This window comes from Palaemon carinicauda, chromosome 18 (assembly GCF_036898095.1).
Source record: "Palaemon carinicauda isolate YSFRI2023 chromosome 18, ASM3689809v2, whole genome shotgun sequence".
In the NCBI taxonomy this organism is placed as follows: Eukaryota; Metazoa; Arthropoda; class Malacostraca; order Decapoda; family Palaemonidae; genus Palaemon; species Palaemon carinicauda.
The window spans coordinates 17,589,438-17,614,817 of NC_090742.1; the positions used below are offsets into that span (position 1 = coordinate 17,589,438).

Sequence of the window (25,380 nt, forward strand, 5' to 3'; positions counted from 1 at the left end):
TTTATATCAATCTATGAAAAACAAAATGCTGCTCGATCCTAAGCTTCAAACTTGAGGTTCTGCTGGAGGTGCTGGCTGGAGATTCTGTTGTTCTTCAAGCTGTGCTGCCATCTGTTGTTGAGCTTCAATCTGTTTGTTCATCTCATCCAAACGCTTCTGCATGTAAATTGGTTGCACTTCAGAATATACAGCCATTATCTTGTGGTTTACGCTGACCTGTTTCCCTACACATGTATCTATACAGGAAGTCTGAAATAGAAGAAAAAAATCAGCAAACAAATATTGGGTAAATAACAAAATAAGAAGAACCGAATTTAAATACATCCTCATATAAAATATGTAAATTCTGTTTGACAATCTCCCTGTTGTAATTCGATGATGATCACATTTTAAAATACAGTACTGAATTGTATGTAATGTAAATCTGTTAGGTTAACTAAGAGACTTGCAGTTGAATTCTTTGATATAAAATTTTCTTGGCCATTGTGAACTTAAGAAGGTTTGACCATTTATAATAAAACCATGAAGGGAGCAAGTGGTAGCATTTGGGAGGATAGTAATACTAAACAGTCAGAGAAAATGAGGGAAGAACATTAATGAGGGAAGTGTGTTCTTAATGCACAGATGAAACATACAGTATAATATGGAATTGGAAAGGTAAATCTCTTGACATATTTAAGAAGAGTTTCTCTCAATCTCTTCCAATAATTTACCCTGAAACTATACAACAACATTGCTTTACTTCATACTTAAAAGTGCCTTCATTGAAATACAGTACTTCAAGTAGTATGTTACATATGTACACAATTTACAACAGTGTATTATCCTGAAATATAAATCTCAATATAAATTTAGTAAACTTTTATCTAAGGAATGTTGTATTGTTCCAGATATAACTAAAGCCTTTGATAGGTTCTGGTATAAGGCCCTGGTGTCCAAAGCACTTTTTATTACTTTAACTCCTCTTACATAACTCATTTTAAGCTTCTAACTAGAGATTATTACTCGTATAACATTTTTTCCTTAAGAAGAGTGGTATCTTTATGGATGTGATCTCACTCTTATCTTCCTCTTCTCTTCATTAATGGCCACTATCTTTATTTGGACACCAGCTTCAACGACCCTTTTTTAAACTTATCTTTAAAATTAAATAGTAAAGGATTTGGGGATTGTCCCTTTAGCACTCGGCTAAATTTCTGTCATTTTTTTTCTGAGGTTTTCCTGGTTTACAGTTCTGTCCTTAAGTTACCTCAATCTAATTTTCACTACTCGCATGGGAACAACCATCACCAGGAGTCTATAAATGGGGCACTAGTTAGTTAAGACTACTTAACACTACTAGTAATAATAATGATCAATGACTTTAAATCCACATATCCAAATTCATGTAGATTAGAATTCTTGACTGGTTACCATCTTTTCGATAACAGACCTTTACAGGCTTTTGTTCTCAAATCACATGAAACAAGGTGAGGTTAATGCAAACCAGATCTGTTTGAATGGCAGACAATACAGTACATGCTTCATTTTAGTGTCTCAAACTAAATTGCATTCTAAATTTAATACTGTCATCAAATACTTGTACCTTTCTGATAACATTTAAGGTATTAGATAAAAATTACAATAGGCCTAATTTTTTTCTGTAAAGCTGGGAGAAACCCACTAGGTTTCTGTTAATTGAAGAACTAGGTAAAGATTATTTTAGTTTCAAATAAACAACAAATCTATTTCTTCACGATACAGTAATGAATTAGAAGGGAAATAAATAATTCCAGGGATATCTTACAGCAGAAACATCAACCTAATAACTGGAGATTCTTGCATGCAATATAACCTGAAGCTTCCAATATACAGCAATAAAATTAACTTGTAATAAATGTTCCCCCAAGGCTATAGGCAGACTCATAAGCTGGTACAAAAAATAACGATACAATTGCTTCCCTACAACAACTGAAAAGGGATTTTGACGAAGGAAAAATCTATTTCTGGGGAGAGACCTGTGACGGCCGGTGAAAAGTCCTTCTATCTACCTTTTCTGATATACAGTAAATCTTCCAAATATACCAGAGAAAAATGTTATTTTCATTAGTAAAATAAATTTTTGAATATACTTACCCGATAATCATGTAGCTGTCAACTCTGTTGCCGACAGAAATCTACGGTCGGGATACGCCAGCGATCGCTATACAGGTGGGGGTGAACACCACAGCGCCATCTGTGGTCAGGTACTCCAGTACTTCTTGTCAACACCACCTCAATTTTTTCCTCGGTCCACTGGTTCTCTATGGGGAGGAAGGGTGGGTCAATTAAATCATGATTATCGGGTAAGTATATTCAAAAATTTATTTTACTAATGAAAATAACATTTTTCAATATTAATCTTACCCGATAATCATGTAGCTGATTCACACCCAGGGTGGTGGGTGGAGACCAGCATACATGTTAACAAAGAAGCTAAGTATCCCGTATTTTATTTTATTAGTTATTCAAAAATAACATAAAATAAATAAGTACCTGGTAAGGAAGACGACTTGAACCATTACTCTGCCTTTATTAAGTACGTCTTTCTTACTGAGCGTAGCGGTCCTCTTAGGATGCTGAACGACTCTTAGGTGCTGAAGTATAAAGGGCTGCAACCCATACTAAAGGACCTCATCACAACCTTTAACCTCGGCGCTTCTCAAGAAAGAATTGACCACCCGCCAAATCAATAAGGATGTGGAAGGCTTCTTAGCCGACCGTACAACCCATAAAAAGTATTCAAGAGAAAGGTTAAAAAGGTTATGGGATTATGGGAATGTAGTGGCTGAGCCCCCGCCTACTACTGCATTCGTTGCTACGAATGGTCCCAGGGTGTAGCAGTTCTCGTAAAGAGACAGGACATCTTTGAGATAGAATGATGCGAACACTGACTTGCTTCTCCAATAGGTTGCATCCATAACACTCTGCAGAGAACGGTTCTGTTTGAGGGCCACTGAAGTAGCCACAGCTCTCACTTCATGTGTCCTTACCTTCAGCAAAGCAAGGTCTTCTTCCTTCAGATGAGAATGTGCTTCCCTAATCAGGAGCCTGAATAGGTAAGAAACTGAGTTCTTAGACCTTGGAAGAGAAGGCTTCTTGATAGCACACCATAAGGCTTCTGATTGTCCTCGTAAAGGTTAAGACCTTTTTAGATAGTACCTAAGAGCTCTAACTGGGCAAAGTACTCTCTCCAGTTCGTCCCCCACCAAGTTGGACAGGCTTGGGATCTCGAACGACTTAGGCCAAGGACGTGAAGGAAGCTCGTTTTAGCAAAAAACCGAGCTGCAAGGAACATGTAGCCGTTTCAGATGTGAAAACTATGTTCCTGCTGAAGGCGTGGATCTCACTTACTCTTTTAGCTGTTGTCAAGCACACGAGGAAAAGAGTTTTTAATGTGAGGTCCTTAAAAGAGGCTGATTGGAGAGGTTCAAATCTTGATGACATAAGGAACCTTAGGACCACGTCTAGATTCCAGCCTGGAGTGGACAACCGACGTTCCTTTGAGGTCTTAAAAGACCTAAGGAGGTCCTGTAGATCTTTGTTGGTGGAAAGATCCAAGCCTCTGTGGCGGAAAACCGCTGCCAACATACTTCTGTAACCCTTAATCGTAGGAGCTGAAAGGGATCTTACGTTCCTTAGATGTAACAGGAAGTCAGCAATCTGGGTTACAGTGGTACTGGATGAGGAAACTGCATTGGCCTTGTACCAGCTTCGGAAGACTTCCCCTTTAGACTGATAGACTCTGAGAGTGGATGTCCTCCTTGCTCTGGCAATCGCTCTGGCTGCCTCCTTCGAAAAGCCCCTAGCTCTTGAGAGTCTTTCGAAAGTCTGAAGGCAGTCAGACGAAGCGCGTGGAGGTTTGGATGTACCTTCTTTACGTGAGGTAGACGTAGAAGGTCCACTCCTAGAGGAAGAGTCCTGGGAATGTCGACCAGCCATTGCAGTACCTCTATGAACCATTCTCTCGCGGGCCAGAGCGGAGCCAACTAACGTCAGCCGTGTCCCTTTGCGAGAGGCGAACTTCTGAAGTACCCTGTTGACAATCTTGAACGGCGGGAATGCATACAGGTCGAGATGGGACCAATCCAGCAGAAAAGCATCCACGTGAACTGCTGCTGGGTCTGGAATCGGAGAACAATACAACGGGAGCCTCTAGGTTATCGAGGTAGCGAACAGATCTATGGTTGGCTGACCCCACAGGGCCCAAAGTCTGCTGCAAACATTCTTGTGAAGGGTCCACTCTGTGGGGATGACCTGACCCTTCCGGCTAAGGCGATCTGCCATGACATTCATATCGCCCTGAATGAACCTCGTTACCAGCGTGAGCTTTCGATCTTTTAACCAGATGAGGAGGTCCCTTGCGATCTAGAACAACTTCCACGAATGAGTCCCTCCCTGCTTGGAGATGTAAGCCAAGGCTGTGGTGTTGTCAGAGTCCACCTCCACCACCTTGTTAAGCTGGAGGGACTTGAAGTTTATCAAGGCCAGATGAACCGCCAACAGCTCCTTGCAATAGATGTGAAGTGTCCTTAGCTCCTGATTCCATGTTCCCGAGCATTCCTGTCCGTCCAAAGTCGCACCCCAGCCCGTGTCTGATGCGTCAGAGAAGAGACGGCGGTCGGGTTTCTGAACAGCCAAAGGTAGACTTCCTTGAGAAGAAAGCTGTTCTTTCACCACGTGAGAGTAGACCTCCTCTCTTCGGAAACAGGAACTGAGATCGTCTCTAGCGTCATGTCCTTTATCCAGTGAGCCGCTAGATGATACTGAAGGGGGGGAGGTGGGGTCTCCCTAACTCGATGAACAGGGCCAGCGATGAAAGTGTCCCTGTTAGACTCATCCACTACCTGACTGAGCATCGGTTCCTTCTCAGCATGCTCTGGATGCAATCTAGGGCTTAGTATATCTTTGGGGCCGACGGAAAAGCCCGAAAAGCTCGACTCTGAAGATCCATACCCAGGTAGACAATGGTCTGGGATGGGACGAGCTGGGACTCCTCAAAATTGACCAGGAGGCCCAGTTCCTTGGTCAGATCCATAGTCCATCTGAGAATCTCCAGACAGCGACGACTTGTGGGAGCTCTTAAAAGCTAGTCGTCTGACGGAGCCGGACACAAGATCATGGTACTGCTGCACAGTCTGTGAACTGTCAACCATGGGGAAGCGAGGAAGTACAGTGACAACCCGAAGCTGTCTAGACTGTCTGGGCCGTACAGACAACTCCTTATCGGGTTGCTGAGGTTGCCGCACTGCGTCACAACAAGTCACTTCTGCTGGTTGTTGAACGTCTTCCCAGTGACACACTGACTCCGTAAACAAAAAATCCTCTAACAAGGACTAAGCTTGGACTGCATGTCTTGCAACACAGCTCAAGGTCTATGGGAGCAGGTGTGGTAACAGACGGGGTTAGCGACTGAAGTGGAACCATTACCCTCCCTGGAAGCATGCTATGCTTAAATAAAAGTCCATAGGAGGCTAAGCAGCTAAAGGCTCCTCTCCAAATGACAGAGTCCTCAAGGGAAAATCAGAAGGAGGGAGAATAGCACTTTCTCATCTACAGGAACCATATCCGAGAAAAGCTAAGTTCTCTCAGTGAGGGTTTCACTGGTGCAAAAGCAGCAGACTAGAAGGCAACGTTATGAAACTGCTTGACAGTCTAGTGAGTTGGCAACAACCAAAGATGTGTGACTGAGAAGCATGCGGTAAGGTATGCAGAGCATGCTGTATGCAGAGCATGCTGTATGTAGAGCATGCTGTAAGGTAAGCAGAGCATGTTGCATGGCGTGCGGCTTATGCTGCATGGGATGAGGCTCATGCTGCATGGGATGAGGCTCATGCTGCATGGTATGAGACTCATGCTGCATGGGATGAGGCTCAAGCTGCAAGGGATGAGGCTTATGCCGCATGCGTTGAGGAGGATGCCGCATAGTATGAGGCTCCTGCCTCATGGGTTGAGGCGGTTGCCGCATAGCATGAGGCTCCTGCCTCATGGTTTGAGGAGGATGCCGAATAGCATGAGGCTCCTCATAGCATGAGACTCCTGCCTCATGGGTTGAGGAGGATGCCGCATAGCATGAGGCTCCTGCCTCATGGGTTGAGGAGGATGCCGCATAGCATGAGGCTGCCTCATGGGTAGAGGAGGATGTCGCATAGCATGAGGCTCCTGCCTCATGGGTTGAGGAGGATGCCGCATAGCATGAGGCTCCTGCCTCATGGTTTGAGGAGGATGCCGCATAGCATGAGGCTCCTGTGAGGTTCCTGCCTCAAGAGTTGCGTCTGCCTCAAGGGTTGAGGAGGTAGCTGCTCAGAGAGAGGCTCATGCTGTGAAGAATGCGGTTGCTGCATGCGTTGAGGCGGCTGCCTCATAGCATGAGGTTCCTCAAGAGTTGAGGCTCTTGCCTCAAGAGTTGAGGTTCTTGCCTCAAGAGTGGAGGTGGCTGCCGCAAGAGTTGAGGTTGCTGCCTCAAGGATGGTGGAGGTTGCCGCAACGCAAGAGGTTGTTGCCTCGAGGATGGAGGAGGTTGTCGCAACACATGAAGCTCCTGCCTCAAGGGTAGAGGAGGTTGCTGCATAGCATAAGGCTCCTGCCTCAAGTGTTGAGGAGGTTGCCGCATAGCAAGAGGCTCCTGCCTCAAGGAAAGTGGAGGTTGCTGCACAGCGCTGGTATCTGGCAACTCCCAATGCGGCAGCTCACGCGTGGAGGTAGGTTGAGGAACCTCAACATCATACGTCTGGCAGGGTGGACTGCGCAGAGGTGGAGTTGAGGCGGCTGCCTCATGAGCGCTCGCAGGAGGAGGTGTGCTAACCTTCTCTGCCTGAAACTCCTGCACAACACCGCAAGCTGAGACTGCATTGTCAGCAGCATAGACCACTAGAGTTTAAGAAAGACAATAACAAACGGAGCTACTGTCCGTTGAAACTGAGGGTCTAAAACAGCTGGTGCGGCAACAGACGGAGTTACTGTCTGTTGCGATACCACCTTGCCTCTCTGGGAGGTGTGCAGTTGTCGTACTGCAGCAAGTCCGAACTGACCCAGTGCTAATGGTACCACCTAGGAGTTGGACTTGCGCGGAAGGGACCGACTTGCACTTAAAAGCTGCAAGATTTGGTCCATGGTTTCTGCGAGAAACCTCTTCCGCAGACGAGGAATAAAAGGGCTCTCTCGTCTTTGTGTGGGTGGGGTGATCACGTCGGCTACGTGAGTTGGTAACACCCGAAACCACGGAGGGAAACGTCTGTTCGTCGATCAAGGCCTGCTGAACCCATAAGTCCTTCGACATTACTTCTCCCCTGGGCTTGGGAGCTTGTAAGAGGTCCCAGACAAGGCGAACAACTGGCACGAACAGACGAACCCTCGAACGCAACACTGTAACACTTTGCGCTTATCACTTTATCACTTTTGATTTTCTGTTTGCACTTATTTCACTGAACTCGAAACTTTAAGTGGTTTGTACCTGAAACACGCAATTCTATCCTTCATTAAAAGTTAGTAATTGCGAAAACAGTATTACAATGTAACAGAAAAACATAATGAAAGATAAATAATTCAGTGGCTGGAAAAGAGACTAAACACTAGATCAAATAAACTACGTTTAAAATCTCTCACCGCATAAAGCCTGAGAACAAGAATAAAACTCTAGAAACGTTTACCTTCTTCCCCTAAAGAGACTAGGGAGAAGAGCAAAAACGATAACAACGTTACCCGCTTGAACGAAACGTTTATCCTCCTCTCTCTCCCTCCGTCTCTATCTCTCTCTCTCTCTCTCTTGACTTAGCACCTGAGAGAAGAGCCCAATTATATATATCGTTAAAACATATTATTGTTAAAGGAAAAAAACTGAAAGATTTCCCAAATAAAAAGTTCCTTTATTAGAATTAAAACCATTTAAGCTAAGAAAGAATGAACAAAACGCTAGAATCGGTTTACTCTTACTGCAACGTGACACCGTGATAGACTCTCTCTCTATCGTAACGATAGAGCGCAAGTTGAACGTTCTGAACGTCAACAACTGTAGAGACAAAACAAAACGTTAGTTCAACTTTGAAAACAGTACAAGACTATCAAAGAAATTCTTTCAAAAACATTAAAATAGCATAATATGTTAACAGGTAAAAACGAAATGACGGGCTCAATGTTAATTAACTTCGGTTCCAAGAAAAGACCGCCTACTATTAGGAAAGGTCGAATATAAACAAATATAAAAATTAATTTTAATAAGTTTATAATAAAAAGAAGTTAATCAAAGAGGCCTATAAAAGGCGGAGAGATATAAAATAAATCTATAACTTTGTTAAGCAAAATTAAGAGAGTCTATACTCTCTTCGACACCAACACTTCCGTCTAAGGGAAGGGTCGGCCATTTAAAAGTGAAAGAGTTCATACTCTCTTCGAACCAAAATTAAATCAAAAATTAAATCAAATTAATTCCAAAAACTTGCTAAGCTAATGATATAGCTTCCTGAATAGCGAAGGCTAAACTCTAGAGCAAATACATCACCAAATCGTGAGCAATAACTCCAGAATCAACAGCGTATCCATGTAGGTCTAGCCGGAGGCACGACAGAGGAAAAATTGAGGTGGTGTTGACAAGAAGTACTGGAGTACCTGACCACAGATGGCGCTGTGGTGTTCACCCCCACCTGTATAGCGATCGCTGGCGTATCCCGACCGTAGATTTCTGTCGGCAACAGAGTTGACAGCTACATGATTATCGGGTAAGATTAATATTGAAAAATAAAAGCATGGAATGCAGAGGTTACTACCCTCACGCGAGCACCTCGTGAGTGTCGTGTCTACATCGGGGGCGTGTGAAAACCACTATTCACAGGCTGTCTTCCAATTAGATAACTCCATCAAAGGGAAGGGCCGTAACAAAGACCCCAGAAACCACACTTGCACCACGCCACCGCCACCTACACGAACACCCTCCAGGTCATCCTTCTGTTTTGGACTTGCCCGCAAAGTTAAAAAATTTTTTGCCCAGTGTTTCTTGAAGTGTTTGTCGTTAATTCAACATGACTGACGTTGCTACTTCACCTTTACCAATGTTAAGTACCATAGTTTGTTTTGACAGTTTATTGCAGTACCGGGCATTTGTTCTGTTTCCAGTATTGTGGATTTTAGTTTTGGAAGCGATTTGCCTGCCTCGGTAACTTATATGAAAAGGAATGAATCACATTCCTCCAGAAAAGATAATGAAAGTACACTTGCATATCCAGCAACAACTTCAGCATCAGACAGTGATTTACAAAAGTCAGACTTTAACATCCTCAATGTTAAAATCTGAGGGAAAGTAATCATGCTATATGACATTTGTAAACTGAATTTAACCTTTCAACCAAACTTTATATAATTATTAGAACTATTCTCAGCTGGGCATTAATAGACACTCTGGAATATGTCTAGCAACATATCCCTGTAATTTTCATACATGCATAGAAACTCAAACCAGAATTGCAACTGTTATACCATTTCAAGGGAAAAAGACAAGCCTATTTCCAGAAACGCAAAAGTTGTCATGCTGTGTTTACAATGAAAACTTGAGGCTTCCACTGAAAATTGCTGCTAAAGTAAGATGACATATTAAAGGATTGAGAGGACTGCTTCTTAAAAAATCATGAAAATCTGTAAGCACAAAGTTACCTTTGAGAGCATTAAATTCTAATCCTTTTTGTTGCTGGTAATGGTAGTTTCTTCCCTTTCCTGAGAAAACTCAAAAGCCATTTACAAGGATTGAAGCACTGTGAGTAGAAACAAGTTATCTACAAATACAATGAAGAAAAGGTGTCAAGAACAAAGATTTTTTTTTGGCTTCTAATACAGTATACTTGTTCCTTACAACTTATAAAAAAAATACTTGAAATTAATACTGGCGAACATTCAAGTGTGAAAACTCCGATACGAAAAGTTAAGATAAAACTTCCCAAGTTGGGAAGCAGCATCTTGGGTCATAACTAAAAATTTCCTTGGAGTGTTGCAAGAATTCTATCAAATTTATAAACTACAGTTCTCCTCCTGTAGCTATAATTTGACAGTACTTGTATTTTCTTGAGTTATTTCAATGGCCAACCATTATTGATCAATGCTATTAAGCTGGATGGTGGGGAATCATGTGCAATTAATACTTCTTGCTGATTGATTAGCATGCCTGTTATTGAAGATGGTAGACAAGGGAAAAGTTAACACATTGGATACATCAAGTTTAAGGGACTTGTAAGCAGTTGCCAGGTAGTTTACTCCATGATTTTCAAAGGAAAAAGCATATCACGGCAATTTGATGCCATGAAGTGTGTTGACAGCAGCAGCTACTGCATTCCTGTATCCTGGCAGAACTTTAAGCCTAAAAGCAAATTCCTTTCCTTAGTATAATGGTCTGAATGTTATAAGTTCCTTGCTACATTCTTGCACTGGACAGCATTGACCATTGAAAAATATATTGCCACCAAGATATTAATCATGAATGCTCCAGTATTATCCAACAGGTGACATAGTAATCCATTAAGCCTTTTCATTTATATGAGACTCCAGCATATTCTGAAAGTTTAATACAGTATTCCATTAAATAATGAGCATGCAGTAAAATAATTTGTGGAACTCTGATTAATTTTCTATGGGATTTTGTAAGATGATTAATTCTATCAATTTTTCAAAATACAAAATTGCCTTTCTGCATTACATTGGTCACAGTGCCAATACATTCCATAGATTAGGCCTATAGTCAATTAGAACAGAACTCTTCACACTTTTCGCTAATGAAGTGACCACCAAATACCTTTAAATGTCAAAAACCTTTTATCCTCTTGCAATTTCATTATCTTATCTGACCACTGTCCAGCATCACTTGTAGGGATATTAGCATAAACTAAGCTACGGTACTGCCAATTTTGAAAATATTTAAAAAAAAAAAAAAAAAAAAAACTATTTTCTCATGTGCACTTGGAAATACATTGCTTTCGATCTTAAACTTACCTCTGTTTCTGTCAAGTCTCTCTGATGCATTTTTGTGATACATAAGTTGAAGCACTTTTCAGATATTTGATTGTAGAGATACAAGAAGTCTTTGAACTGTAAAATAAATACGTAGTTGATAATTTCATGGCATTAAATAAAAAGGTGGTCTATATATATACAGTATATAAAAATACAGAAATATAAATATGTTATTTTTATTAGTAAAATAAATTTTTGAATATACTTACCCGATAATCATGTAGCTGTCAACTCCGTTGCCCGACAGAATTCTATGGAGGGATACGCCAGCTATCACAATACTAGAAGGGGGTGTACTTACCAGCGCCACCTGTGGCCAGGTACTCAAGTACTTCTTGTTGACACCTCCTCAATTATTCCTCGGTCCACTGGTTCTCTATGGGGAGGAAGGGAGGGTCGATTAAATCATGATTATCGGGTAAGTATATTCAAAAATTTATTTTACTAATAAAAATAACATTTTTCAATATTAAACTTACCCGATAATCATGTAGCTGATTCACACCCAGGGGGGTGGGTGAAAACCAGTGTACAAGATTAAAGGATAGCTAAGTATCCCATATTTCATATAACAGTTATCTCAAATAACAATGAAATAATAAGTACCTGGTAAGGAAGTCGAATTGAACCGTTACTCTGCCTCTTTTTTAAGTTCGTCTTCCTTACTGAGCGCAGCGTTCCTCTTGGAGGCTGAATCAACCCAAAGGTGCTAAAGTATATAGGGTTGCAACCCCTACTAAAGGACCTCTACAAAACCTCTAACCCAGGCGCTTCTCAAGAATGAATAGACCACCCGCCAAATCAAAAGGATGCGGAAGGCTTCTTAGCCTACCGTAACAACCATAAAAACAACAATAAAAGCATTCAAGAGAAAGGTTAAAAAAAGGTTATGGGATTAAGGGAATGTAGTGGCTGAGCCCTCACCTACTACTGCACTCGCTGCTACGAATGGTCCCAGGGTGTAGCAGTTCTCGTAAAGAGACTGGACATCTTTAAGATAAAATGATGCAAACACTGACTTGCTCCTCCAATAGGTTGCATCCATTATGCTCTGCAGAGAACGGTTTTTATTAAAGGCCATCGAAGTAGCTACGGCTCTTACTTCGTGGGTCCTTACCTTCAGCAATGCAAGGTCTTCCTCCTTTAAGTGAGAATGGGCTTCTCTAATCAGAAGCCTTATATAATACGAAACCCCGTTCTTGGACATGGGCCTCGAAGGTTTCTTGATGGCACACCATAAGGCTTCTGACTGTCCTCGAATAGGTTTAGACCTCTTAAGATAATATTTGAGAGCTCTGACAGGGCAAAGAACTCTCTCTAGTTCGTTACCTACCATGTTGGAGAGGCTAGGTATTTCAAACGATCTAGGCCAAGGACGTGAAGGAAGTTCGTTCTTTGCTAGGAATCCGAGCTGAAAAGAACATGTTGCAGATTCGGTCGTGAAACCGATGTTCTTGCTGAAGGCATGAACCTCACTGACTCTCTTAGCTGTTGCAAGGCAGACGAGAAAAAGAGTCTTGAGGGTAAGGTCCTTGAAGGAAGCTGACTGGAGAGGTTCGAACCTAGATGACATAAGGAACCTTAAGACTACGTCTAGGTTCCAGCCTGGAGTGGATAGACGACGCTCTTTAGACGTCTCAAAAGACTTAAGAATGTCTTGAAGGTCCTTGTTGGAAGAAAGGTCCAAACCTCTGTGGCGGAGAACTGAAGCCAACATACTCCTATACCCTTTAATCGTAGGGGCTGAAAGGGATCTCTCATTCCTAAGATGTAGAAGGAAGTCAGCTATTTGGGTCACAGAGGTATTGGTAGAGGATATTGAATTGGCTCTACACCAGCTTCGGAAGACTTCCCACTTAGATTGGTAGACTCTACGAGTGGAAACCCTTCTTGCTCTGGCAATCGCACTGGCTGCCTCCTTCGAAAAGCATCTAGCTCTAGCGAATCTTTCGACAGTCTGAAGGCAGTCAGCCGAAGAGCGTGGAGGTTTGGGTGCAACCTGTCTACGTGAGGTTGACGTAGAAGGTCCACTCTTAGAGGTAGAGTCCTGGGGATGTCGACTAGCCATTGAAGTACCTCTGTGAACCATTCTCTTGCAGGCCAAAGGGGAGCAACCAGCGTCAGCCGTGTCCCTTCGTGCGAGATGAATTTCTGCAGAACTTTGTTTATTATCTTGAACGGTGGGAATGCGTAAAGGTCGAGATGGGACCAGTTCAGTAGAAAAGCATCCACATGAACTGCTGCAGGGTCTGGAACAGGGGAACAGTACAGCGGAAGTCTCTTGGTTATGGAGGTGGCAAACAGATCTATGGTAGGTTGACCCCACAAGGTCCAAAGTCTGTTGCACACACTCTTGTGGAGGGTCCATTCCGTGGGAATGACCTGATTCCTTCTGCTTAGGCGATCTGCTGAGACGTTCATATTGCCCTGAATGAACCTCGTGACCAGAGTGAGGTTTAGACCTCTTGACCAAATGAGGAGGTCCCTTGCGATCTCGAATAGGCTCCTCGAATGGGTCCCTCCTTGCTTGGAGATGTAAGCCAAGGCTGTGGTGTTGTCTGAGTTCACCTCCACCACTTTGCCTAGCAGGAGGGACTTGAAGTTCAGCAGGGCTAAATGAACTGCTAGTAGCTCCTTGCAGTTGATGTGGAGCAATCCCTGTTCCTCGTTCCACGTTCCCGAGCATTCCCGTCCGTTCAAGGTCGCACCCCAGCCCGAGTCCGATGCATCTGAGAAGAGATGAAGATTGGGGGTCTGAATAGCCAACGATAGGCCCTCCCTGAGAAGGAGATTGTTCTTCCACCACAGGAGAGTGGTCTTCATCTCTTGGGTGATTGGGATAGAGACTGCTTCGAGAGTCGAACCCTTGTCCCAATGAGCTGCAAGATGGAATTGAAGAGGGCGGAGGTGGAGTCTCCCTAGCTCGACGAACAGGGCCAGTGATGAAAGGGTCCCTGTGAGACTCATCCACTGTCTCACCGAGCAACTGCTCCTCTTCAGCATGCTCATGATGCACTCTAGGGCTTGGCTTATCCTGGGGGCCGATGGAAAAGCCCGAAAATCCTGACTCCGAATCTCCATTCCCAGGTACACAATGGATTGGGAGGGAATGAGCTGAGACTTTTCTATGTTGACTAACAGACCCAGTTGTCTGATTAAGTCCAAAGTCCAGTTGAGATTCTCCAGACAGCGACGACTCGTGGAGGCTCTCAACAGCCAGTCGTCTAAGTAGAGGGAGGCTCTGATGTCCGATAAGTGTAGGAATTTTGTTATATTCCTCATCAGATGAGTGAACACCATAGGAGCTGTGCTTAGGCCAAAACACAGGGCTTGGAATTGGTAGACAACCTTTCCAAAAACGAATCTCAGGAAAGGTTGGGAGTCTGGATGAATAGGAACGTGAAAGTAGGCATCTTTCAAGTCCAACGAGACCATCCAGTCCTCCTGTCTGACCGCTGCTAGGACCGACTTCGTCGTCTCCATCGTGAACGTCTGCTTGGTGACATACGCGTTGAGCGCGCTGACGTCCAGCACCGGTCTCCAACCTCCTGTCTTCTTGGCCACAAGAAAGAGACGGTTGTAGAAGCCCGGGGATTGATGGTCCCGGACTATAACCACTGCCTTCTTCTGCACAAGTAGCGACACCTCCTGGTGCAATGCTAGCCTCTTGTCCTCTTCTTTGTAGTTGGGAGAGAGGTTGATGGGAGATGTGGTCAGAGGTGGTTTGAGGCAGAATGGAATCCTGTAACCGTCCCTCAGCCTACTGACAGACTGGGCGTCTGCACCTCTCTTCTCCCAGGCTCGCCAGAAGATCTTGAGTCTGGCTCCTACTGCTGTCTGGAGATGCGGAGAGTCAGTTTTTTCCTTTAGATGTCTTGGAGCCTTTCCTAGACTTGCTCCTGTAAGAGTCTGGACGGGAGCTTCCTCGGCTGGGGGCTCTACCACGAAAGGGCGGTATGAACCTCGTAGCAGGGGTATCAGCCACTGGGGAGCGATAAGTCTTGGGGACTGAGGTAGCAACCTTAGACTTACGAGCCGATGAGGCTACAAGATCGTGTGTGTCCTTTTGTATCAGGGCAGCAGACAAGTCCTTAACCAGCTCTTCGGGGAAGAGGAACTTCGAGAGCGGAGCAAAAAGGAGTTGTGACCTTTGACAAGGTGTAATGCTGGAGGAAAGGAAGGTACACAGCTGTTCCCTTTTCTTCAAAACCCCTGATACAAACATCGACGCAAGCTCACCAGATCCATCCCTAATGGCCTTATCCATGCAGGACATTAATAGCATGGCAGAATCCTTGTCCGCAGGAGAGGTCTTCTTGCTGAGGGCCCCCAGGCACCAGTCTAGAAAGTTGAACATCTCAAATGCTCTAAATACTCCCTTCAGTAAGTGATCAAGGTCTGAGAAGGTCCAGCAAACCTTAGAGCGCCTCATTGCAGTTCTCCGAGGCGAGTCTACCAGACTTGAGAAGTCAGCCTGGGCAGAGGCAGGTACTCCCAAGCCTGGTGCTTCTCCTGTGGCATACCAAACGCTCGCTTTCGAAGTGAGCTTAGTCGGAGGGAACATGAAAGAAGTTTTGCCAAGGTGTTGCTTAGTCTGCAGCCACTCCCCTAAGATCCTTAACGCTCTCTTAGAGGACCTTGCTAGGACTAGCTTAGTATAGGTGGACTTAGCTTGTTGTATGCCCAGCGAAAACTCAGATGGCGGAGAGCGGGGAATAGCAGAGACAAAGTGGTCTGGGTAAACCTCCCTAAGCAGAGCCAAGACCTTACGAAAGTCAATAGACTGTGGAGAAGGCTTGGATTCATCCACGTCTGACGAGGGATCCAGGTGTGCCGCCTCATCATCAGACGCCTCATCACCAGAGTGTAGCGAAGAGATCGGACAAGAATGCTGAACAGCAGAGTCAGAACGAGTAGGAACAATATTAGTGGTTTCCTCTTCAAGTAACTGTTGAGGGAAAACCTGAGGCTCAGACTGCAAAGGCTGAATAAAAGACGAAGCAGAAGGAAGGCGCATGGGTGGAGGAGGCTGACTCCTAGCATGAGTGGTTGAACCCAAGGGTTGCGCTTGCTGAGCTGTTGGCGGAAGCGGAGTAGCAAGTTCCTGTTCCTGTGGTGTGAGCGGAGCGCGATGAGGTAGAGGCTGCGCAGAACAAGGTAAATGTCTCGCAAGCTGAGGCTCCTGAGGCGCAAGGCTAAGGTGTAGTGGTGCTTGCCTTGTGGAGGGTTGAGCTCGCTGCAGCGAGAGCTGAGGAGACTGACTCATGGACGGGAGAGGTTGTTGTACCTCAACCGAGTGTTGCACCACTGGTGGAGCAGCAAGTGGAGGCGGAGGAAGAGAGGTATAATCCTCCTGATCCCATTGTAAAGGTTGCCTTAAAGAAGGCGGAGGCTGAACACCACTGGGAACAGCAAACTCAGAACGAGGCTCAACATCGTACGCCTGGCAGGTGGTACTGCGATCAGGCGGAGCGAGCGCAGGCGGAGCGAGCGCAGGCGGAGGGAGTGTAGGCGGAGGCGGAGGCGCAACACTCTCAGCCCGACACTCACGCATCAAGTCCGAAAGCTGTGCTTGCATGGACTGTAGAAGAGTCCACTTGGGGTCGGCAGAAACTACAGTAGGCTGAGGTAAAGCCTTAACAGTCGAGCTCTGTTGTGGCAGAACCTTACTCCTCTTGGGCGGAGTGCAGTCGACAGATGACTGCGGCGAGTCAGAGCTGAGCCAATGACTGCAACCTGGCTGAGCACTCGCGGACTGGACTCTGCGTTTAAGTGGTCTCGAGACCTGAGACCAACGTTTCTTCCCTGACAGTTGATCAGCGGACGAGAAAAAGACGGGCTCAATCGTCTGCAGGTGGAAGTGACGGTCTTTGGAAGACACGCCCGCAACCACCGAGGATACTTCTGTGCGCCTAACAAGGCCTGCCGAACCCTTATGCCCTTCGACATTGCTTCTCCCCTGGGCTTGGGAGCTTGCAAGAGGTCCCGGACTGGGAGGACGACTGGCTCGCACAGAAGTATCCTCACGCACCACACTGGCACTGACACTAGCACTTGGCACTGCACTGACACTAGCACTCGTCACAGCACTGGCACTAATTCCACCCACTGCACTCTTGACCTTAAGTTCCTTGACTTCGGCCATCAGAGACTTATGATCACTTACCACTGACTCTACTTTATCGCCTAAGGCCTGAATAGCACGCAAAACAACAGACATATCAGGCGGAGGGCAAACAGTAGGTTCGGGGGTAGCCACTACAGGGGTAGGAAAAGGTAGGGGATCATGAGGTGAGGAAAAAAGTGAAGAGTGAGAAGAACTCCTCCTAACTCTACCTCTCTCTAACTTAGTTGAATATTTCAAAAGACGGACAAATTCCAGTTCCGAAAGTCCGGCGCATTCCTCACATCGATTTTCTAACTGACAGGGCCTGTCCCTACAGTCAGAACAAGCGGTGTGAGGATCTACCGAGGCCTTCGGAATACGCCTATTGCAAGACCTACATCGTCTATGGGAGGGGGCTTGCGAAATGTCAGACATCTTGAATCCAAAGAGTTAGCCAAAGGGGGTTCCAAAATCAAGCAAAAGATCGTTAACCGTTAATCAGGACTATATAAAAGCTATCTAGCTAATATAAGAAGGTTTCCAGTAAAGCGACAGCCGAAATCTGAGAGAATACTTCACCAATTAGCCGTGAAAATACTCGAAGATCATAAGCGTATCCCAGAACGTCTTGCCGGAAGCACGACAGAGGAATAATTGAGGAGGTGTCAACAAGAAGTACTTGAGTACCTGGCCACAGGTGGCGCTGGTAAGTACACCCCCTTCTAGTATTGTGATAGCTGGCGTATCCCTCCATAGAATTCTGTCGGGCAACGGAGTTGACAGCTACATGATTATCGGGTAAGTTTAATATTGAAAAATAGTATATTCTTATGAATGTATGAAACATCAAATTAAAAAAATTATGGGCAAGGAAGTTATGAAATTATGGGTGATAATTAGCAAATCAATAACTCGCAGACAAGCACCCCTGTTTCACCATGACGACTTCAATGCTTCCCACTTACAGTACAATACTATGAATGAAGTAAATCAAACAGCATGGATATAGCCTTTAAGGTTAAGTAAGTCAAAAGCCGCAATAAAATCAATTTGAAAGTCTAGGCTCGCATCCCTTGAGGAAACTGCTGTAGTTTGATCTAAAAGGGTATTACAAAGAAGCCCTCAGCTCACCAAATGCCTTCTATTAGATCTGATAAGTAACACATTATAATAAGGTAACCTGTACTTGAATATTTACGATCTCACAACCAACAACAGTTACTTTACGCTTTTTTACCACCATTCAAACTTTTCCTGGATAAAACCTATCAAGTAGAAATTACCTACAATTTTAAACCTCCCAAACATTACATCCTGAAGCAATAAGTGCATGTAGGGTTAAGAGGGAGCTAGTGGGGAGAGAATGCTCACAGGTCATGGGGTATGCTTCACCACCATGTCATTTTAGTCAAGGATATTATCCAGTACAGTAAATCTCATTTTGAAGGTCTGAAGATAGTGAAAATATGAATAAAAATATAAATAATCTTGGAAAAGTTGGACCTTACCATCTGCGCTCCAGGGGTGGGGGGTGGTGTAAGGTAACAAACACACCAACTAATGTTGAATTCTGCAAAAAATTGTTCCCCAACAATAACCCTTCTGGGTTCCTATTTCTTTATATAATTAGAAAAACTTTGTGTATTGGAGCTCTTAGGGATAAAGACAAAAGTACTGTAATAGTATTCAAAGTCATATAACACCAAATATAAAATAAAAGCATTCACAGTTATATAAAATTAAATTTGTACAATATAAGACCTTAACAGAAAATACACAAAGCCATTACCACACAAGAGCTTTAAAATTCACTTAAAACATACAGTACAATGTTAGTAACAACTTGCTCTTCCTTGTTACAGTATATAACTAAGTAAGTTGTGCTGTATTTGGTCTTAAATGATGCAATGCTTTTATGTATTGAAAGGTAAGGTTATTTACTCTCATACAATTGAGAATGCCCAGTAACTGAAAAGAGATGAAAGTATGGTGATAGATAAGACCAACTACAGTACAACATATTCGGTTATTTAACCTGGGAGAAGTAAGTTGAAAGACATGGTTATATGAAGTTGAGTTGAAAGACATGGTTATATGAAGTCCAGTTGAAAGAGATGGTTATATAAGTTCAAGTAAGAACGTTTTTTCTTGTAAATATCAACCCTGCCAACGTTAATGTGTGACTGTAGCTAAAAAGATACAAAAATCTCGTCTAAGAAAGCTTATTGAAACATCAATAATGTAAATCCTTTTTTATCCAATATGATTTATAAAATTTGGGCTAAGTATATGGCAACGGGGAAAATCCCATAGTTGTATTACTATATACTGTATAAAACTTTTTTAACTCAACCTTATCGATATTCTTTCTTGATAGTATTGGCCTTGTTACACTATGTCCCGCTACACCATACAAACTTAATCATAGTGTATGTATATATAATTGTAAGGTCTCAGCATTTGTATGAACAGGGGACTAGGTGTGGCTACAATAACTAATTCTAGCCACACCTTTCCAAACTTTTTGAATGGACTTATTTGGTGGTGACCATTTGCACAAACTCCACAATGCCCAGTAAATTTACAGAAACAGTGAGGCAAATATTGATTAGGTACACTAATAAGGCCAGGTAAGGAAACAAAATTGTGAATAGGATATTTACTTGAAAGCAAAGACCAAGTCACCTGTTCAAATGAAAGGCGAGACACTATCCCTATACAGTGCTGTACAAACTTATACTGTGGTTGTGTGCAGAACACAGGAACAGTACTGCTAAGTTAAAATTCTAAAAATGGAAAATAGTGAGATTTATGAATTGTTTACCCTGTTACAGAATAACTCAAATAATAATTTGGAGTCATCAATTCTAACAAAATGCACACAATTCACAAAAACATGATTCCTGACATTTGTAATGTTTTCACAGGTTCTGAATCCGTCCCTATGGCCTACACATGTAGCAAGGAAGCGAGAGTTACAGGAGACCAAAAGGTAAATATTTCTCATCATGACAATTCTAGTAAACGTCAAAATCTTGCGTTCCTCCCTAACCCAGGCTGGAAAACAGTGTCCTTACTCTTTCAAACAACCTATATTACCCAAACTGATCCAGTACTCTTCTTTTTTTTTTTTTTTTTTCCTCGCAGTATATTTGACTGGCAACAGAGAAAAGTAATATTGTACAGTACAGTGTGTACTATGAAAAATATTTATATGACTTAGAAAACTTTGTTTCAAGGAAAATTTTGTTGGTTTTTTAAAAAATCTGAAATGTTCAAATAAGAATATTTTTTGAGGCTTTGGAACAGGCTGACAATATCACAGTAGGGTTAAAGTTTAGGAAGCTAGCAGGCACATAAGTCAAATATTTGTTAGACGACCTTTTTTGGGACATTTGGAATGACATAAAAGGAACAGATCTCATCTAATGCACTAAGTTGTACCTAAAAACCTACCGTTAGTAGCTACTGTCACATGACTTTCTTAGCTAATCACCTACTGTACCTACAAATCTAAAGAAATGCTAGCTCCAATATTGACAAATGGAAACAGTTCTTCTTTGATGCTGATTTTGCGAGATGTCTTTATTGGGATCATTTCAAACATGTGGCCAGTTCCCTTCTTGGTTGTGTTTATAAGTATTTAAAACAATTTTGATGGGATTAAACTATAGAAAACCAAACTATTCTAGTTTTCTGGACAGGTTAAAACAGGAAATACATCTGAAAAATCTAGAATCAGATGGATACTTGTTCTGGAAGTAAACACAAGGATGCAACCTTACTTAGGTTAAGCTATGGATACAGAACTGGGGGAGGGGGGGGGTGATTGCAGAGGGGCTCCCATTGAATAAAGATAAAAGTCCTAGATTAGGTTAGGTGGGGAACCTTAGGATAAGTCATAACCTTGTACAGTACTTGATTTCCTTTAAGTATAATGGTTTGATTGACGAATAGTACAATCAAGTATTATTTAAGACATTGGAAATCATAATTGAATAGATCTTTGCATATACACTATTTTAAATTACACATAAGTCCGAAATTCCTAATAACGAAGTTACCAATTTTAATGAAATATTTCTGTTTTGCTCCTTATGTCATCTTATCACCAGCTATGTTGAGCTACTCACTCCAGAATCTTCAAAAAAAAAAAAAAAAATAGAAAAAAAATTGATCTTTATTTTCTCAATATCAGAATATACAATGTAATTAAAGCTCTTTTCATATCTTATTAATGATAAGTTAGAGTAAAATTCAACCAGAACTCAAAACTATGGATTTCTGCTACAAATCATTACAAAAGATGTTTAAAAATCCATAAAATACACTAAATAAGTCACAGTTTCTCCAAAAAGTTTATTGTACCATTCCATAATTTTAATAGTACCATACAAATTTTTTCAGTCAAAACTTCTAATATTTTAAAAATGTCTAATTTTAAAATTATAGGATTCCGCCAAATTTTTTAATTAAAATCGTAAAAATTACAAGTATGTACACCAAGAACATCTATTGTTTATTTCATTAGGGATATTGTATAATACCATAAGTTTAGCAATTCATTGCCCAAGTGCATCTAGGGTAAAATACTGTAATTACACGATGAAATAAAAGTTACAAGATAAAAGAGAAGAATCAAGAATGAAAGTAAAGTAGATGGGCATAAAGCAAATGCTGCATGTAATGTTGAAAAGACCCTTTCTTAATGTGAACGGTAGACAGCGTCAGATGTACTGGCGGATCTAAATCCCTACGAGTAAGATAACTTACAGGAGGTAGGCTAGGGTAGACTATTTAGAGCCTTTGTATAGTGACGGATAGGATCTCCCGTGAGCATGTTACATGACCTTACCTTTTTAACTAATGGGGGGGGGGGGCCTAGGTTAATGGCCCATGCTACCCATCCCCTTAGATTACCACATTATTAACAATAGGGTTAAAATTAAGGCCGTTATGGTGCATGGGCGGTGGCCTTTGTATGTCGGCGGCCAGTTCCTCCCTTGTGGTTTAAAGGTAGACATCAACTAACCTCAACTTTCCCCCCCTAACCTATCCTACAAGCCGTGTCCTTACCTAACGGGAGGGGGGGGGGGCTGACGAAACTCCCCCCGCAACCCCCATTAGCCGTCATCATACATGCAGGTGGCCGCTATCATACACACACCCCGAACAAGTATGAATTAAGCAATTCAGCTAGGATTATCTTACCAAATAATAAACTCGTTGTCAATGTATGGAATAGTGTCTTAGCATCACCGTAGCCTAATCAACACTTACTTGCCTAAACTGGGACTCGACTTCATCCATATCCAATCGAAATTCATGGGCTCCTAAGTTATCAAAAATTGACTAAAACCTTAATGTAGGATTTCAAGCACCATGAAATTTTGATTACTCTAGACCATATCTTCTTTAGATCTGGATATTCGTTTTTGGTTTGTTTACAACCAGATCTACAGACGATGTTGTAGAAGGTTTGCACTTGGTAGGGAACTCGCCGGTGAAGAATCAACCTCTATATCAAATATGTTACATTGAACTTAGAGTAATTCAGATCAGTGACTTTCATGTGGGTATCCTTCGGTATGGTAAGGAATAAAGAGAAAAGTACCATGATTTTAATTAAAGATAATGAAATGCTATAATATAAATGAATATCATTTTGTTTCAAGTAAAGCATGTTGCGCTTGGTCGAATTATGTCATGCTGGCTGCGTTCAGCATTAAGAGAAATGTAAAATAATGCTATTCTTAGATTATAAGGTAAGATCATATCATATATTCATTATATATACATGAATAGGTAATTATCATATATAGAAATAGATATGAATATCCCAATCGCCATATTCTAATATAGGATTCAATTTTGGTTATTTGATGTCGTTCTCAACGTTTCTTAGATCCTCTTGTCAAAATTGTAGAGTGTGTACAGACAAAAAAAAAAAAAGAAAAAAAAAAAACTTTTGGATTAGGCAAAGAAATGCTATGAATTACTCAAGAAAGAAGTAAAATTTCCATTATCAAACAGCTAAAGTGTTAACAAAAAATATCCCCAAACTATTTGTATAAACTTGGATACAATTCACATCAGGAGTTACATTTAATGACGAGAAAACGATAGATTAGGCCTATAATTCGCTGTTATAATTTACGCCGTATTAACTATTAATTCCAATAAGCGCTTCGATTAATGTATATTGTGGCTGTAGATTGATAAACACAACAAAATATATTGCAGTCTACCTACATATATCTTTCTGTGATTGGAAAAGAAAATGGAAAAATATTGGTAAACTATAATAAACAGTTCTAGTTGTGCACTGCATTTTATAAATATTTTTTTATGGTAATTGTCTGCTTTGTGTTTCTTTTTTCTTCTCAATTTCATTCTCGGAGCGTTTTGTATGCATGAATATGGCAGAAATTTTGACAATTGTATATACTAAAGTATGTATCCAATGAAATAAGGCAACATTTTTTACTAATCACCTGGCATCATCATCAGCTGTTGCTGATCCATTGTAGGACAAAGACCTCAGACATGCCCTTCCACACGCCTATGTTGTGGCCTTTCTATGCCAGACTATATAAGCAAGTTTACTTAGTTTGTCAATCTATCGTCTTCTCATCCTTCCCCTGCTTCGTTGCAATCTCCATGGTCCCATTCTGTCATTCTTCTTGTCCATCTATTACCTGGCATTCTCATAATCTGTCTTGCCCACGTCCATTTCTTTTTATTGCAGGCTATTAGAATATCCACTACTTTAGTTTGGTATCATATCCATGTTGCTCTTTTTAGTGCTATTTCAATTATAATTTTTTTTCATAGCTCTTTGAGACCTAATTAACCTATGTTCTAAGGCTTAAGTAAGGCTCCAAGTTCATGATGCAAAAGTTAAAACTGGTAAGACCATCTGATTAAATAATTTTCCTTTTAGAGAAAGGGGCATTTTACTTTTCATAATCTCAATTTGTTTACCAAAAGCTCTCCGTACTATGCTTATGTTTCTTTTAATTTCGGTTTCATGTCCTGGGAGAACATTTACTGTTTGTCGTGAGTACGTACATTCATTAACAATCTTTAGAGGATTTGTTGTCTCATTGCATTTTCATTAAACCTTATATTCATTTACAGTCCTTCATTTCTGCTTTCTCTATTTAAATCTTCCATTATCGAGAAACATGTCGTCTCGCAACCAGAAAAATAGCCTGACGAAGGGTCCATATTAGGAAGAAAGATTCAGTGAATAAGCACGAACAGAGAGAGAGAGAGAGAGAGAGAGAGAGAGAGAGAGAGAGAGAGAGAGAGAGAGAGAGAGAGAGAGAGAGAGAGAGAGAGGGGGGGGGGGTAGTACAAAAACAGCGTGTAGTGTGAAAGGGAATCTAAAATTAACTATTCTTGTTTTACAGCCCCCCGATTGTAAAAAAAAAAATGGCGATTGGAAGGTGAGACAGCAAATACTGTATTAAGTTGTTTAGGTATTCTCCATAAATGTTAATTCCCACATTTTATTTAGATTCTTAAAAACTTCTAGACATGCTGTAAATAATATAGGAAATGAGGTCTCCCTGTCTAACTCTTTTCTCGATCGGAATTTTCCTCACTATCTTCTTGTAGTTTTAGGATAGCAATACTTGTATAATTATCTTTAAGTGTTTCAACATAAGACTCCTCTATTCTTGTCTTTGAAGGACTTGAATTACTGCTGAACTTTATTAGAATCAAAAGCTTTCTCATAGTCAATAAATGCCATATATAATGGTTTGTTATACTCTTGATTTTTACGTTAGCTGGTTAATTGCATGGATATGGTCAGTTGTTAAATACCTGGTTTTAAAGCCTGCCTACTCTCTTGATTGATTAGAGTCTAGTTGTTTTTGTATTTGGCCTAATATGACCTTTGTAAGATATTTTATATAAATTATTACTGACCTTTGTAAGATATTTTATATATTACTGTGAATAAATGTATCGGGCGGTATTTTTCCAGGTGTTTAATATCTCACTTTTTGTGAATTAGCATGACAAGTGTTTCCAAGTTGTAGGCAGAGAGCATGATTGCAGACATTTTGTGCAAAGTTTAGCAAGTTTTATTAAAATTAATTCCCCCCCCCCCCTCTCTATTACTGATTGAATTTTTAAGCCATCTTCTCCTGCTGCTTTGCCTCTTTTCATATGTGTATATGTTTTTTTTTTCTTTCTTTCTTTTTTGTTTGCTACTGTAACGTTTGGTACTGGCTCAGGTGTTTCATTATTTCTAT

At 41.7% G+C, this 25,380-nt stretch overlaps 2 protein-coding genes across 2 annotated transcripts in view; one reads left to right on the forward strand and one right to left on the reverse strand.

The window, feature by feature from the left end:
* The window catches only part of LOC137657645 (uncharacterized), a 444,763-nt gene that overhangs the window by 319,465 nt on the left and 99,918 nt on the right, over positions 1-25,380 (forward strand). The window contains exon 53 of the mRNA XM_068392046.1: positions 20,041-20,105. The gene's annotated coding sequence lies outside the window, so the exon portion shown is untranslated. The remainder of the gene's footprint in view (positions 1-20,040; positions 20,106-25,380) is intronic.
* On the reverse strand, positions 46-22,619 carry Tim9b (Translocase of inner membrane 9b). Its single transcript, XM_068392045.1, has 3 exons — positions 22,394-22,619; positions 10,987-11,082; positions 46-249 (listed from the first exon to the last, which is right to left on the reverse strand). Exons 1-3 carry the CDS (start codon positions 22,421-22,423, stop codon positions 46-48), a joined length of 330 nt encoding a protein of 109 aa, XP_068248146.1. The 5' UTR covers positions 22,424-22,619.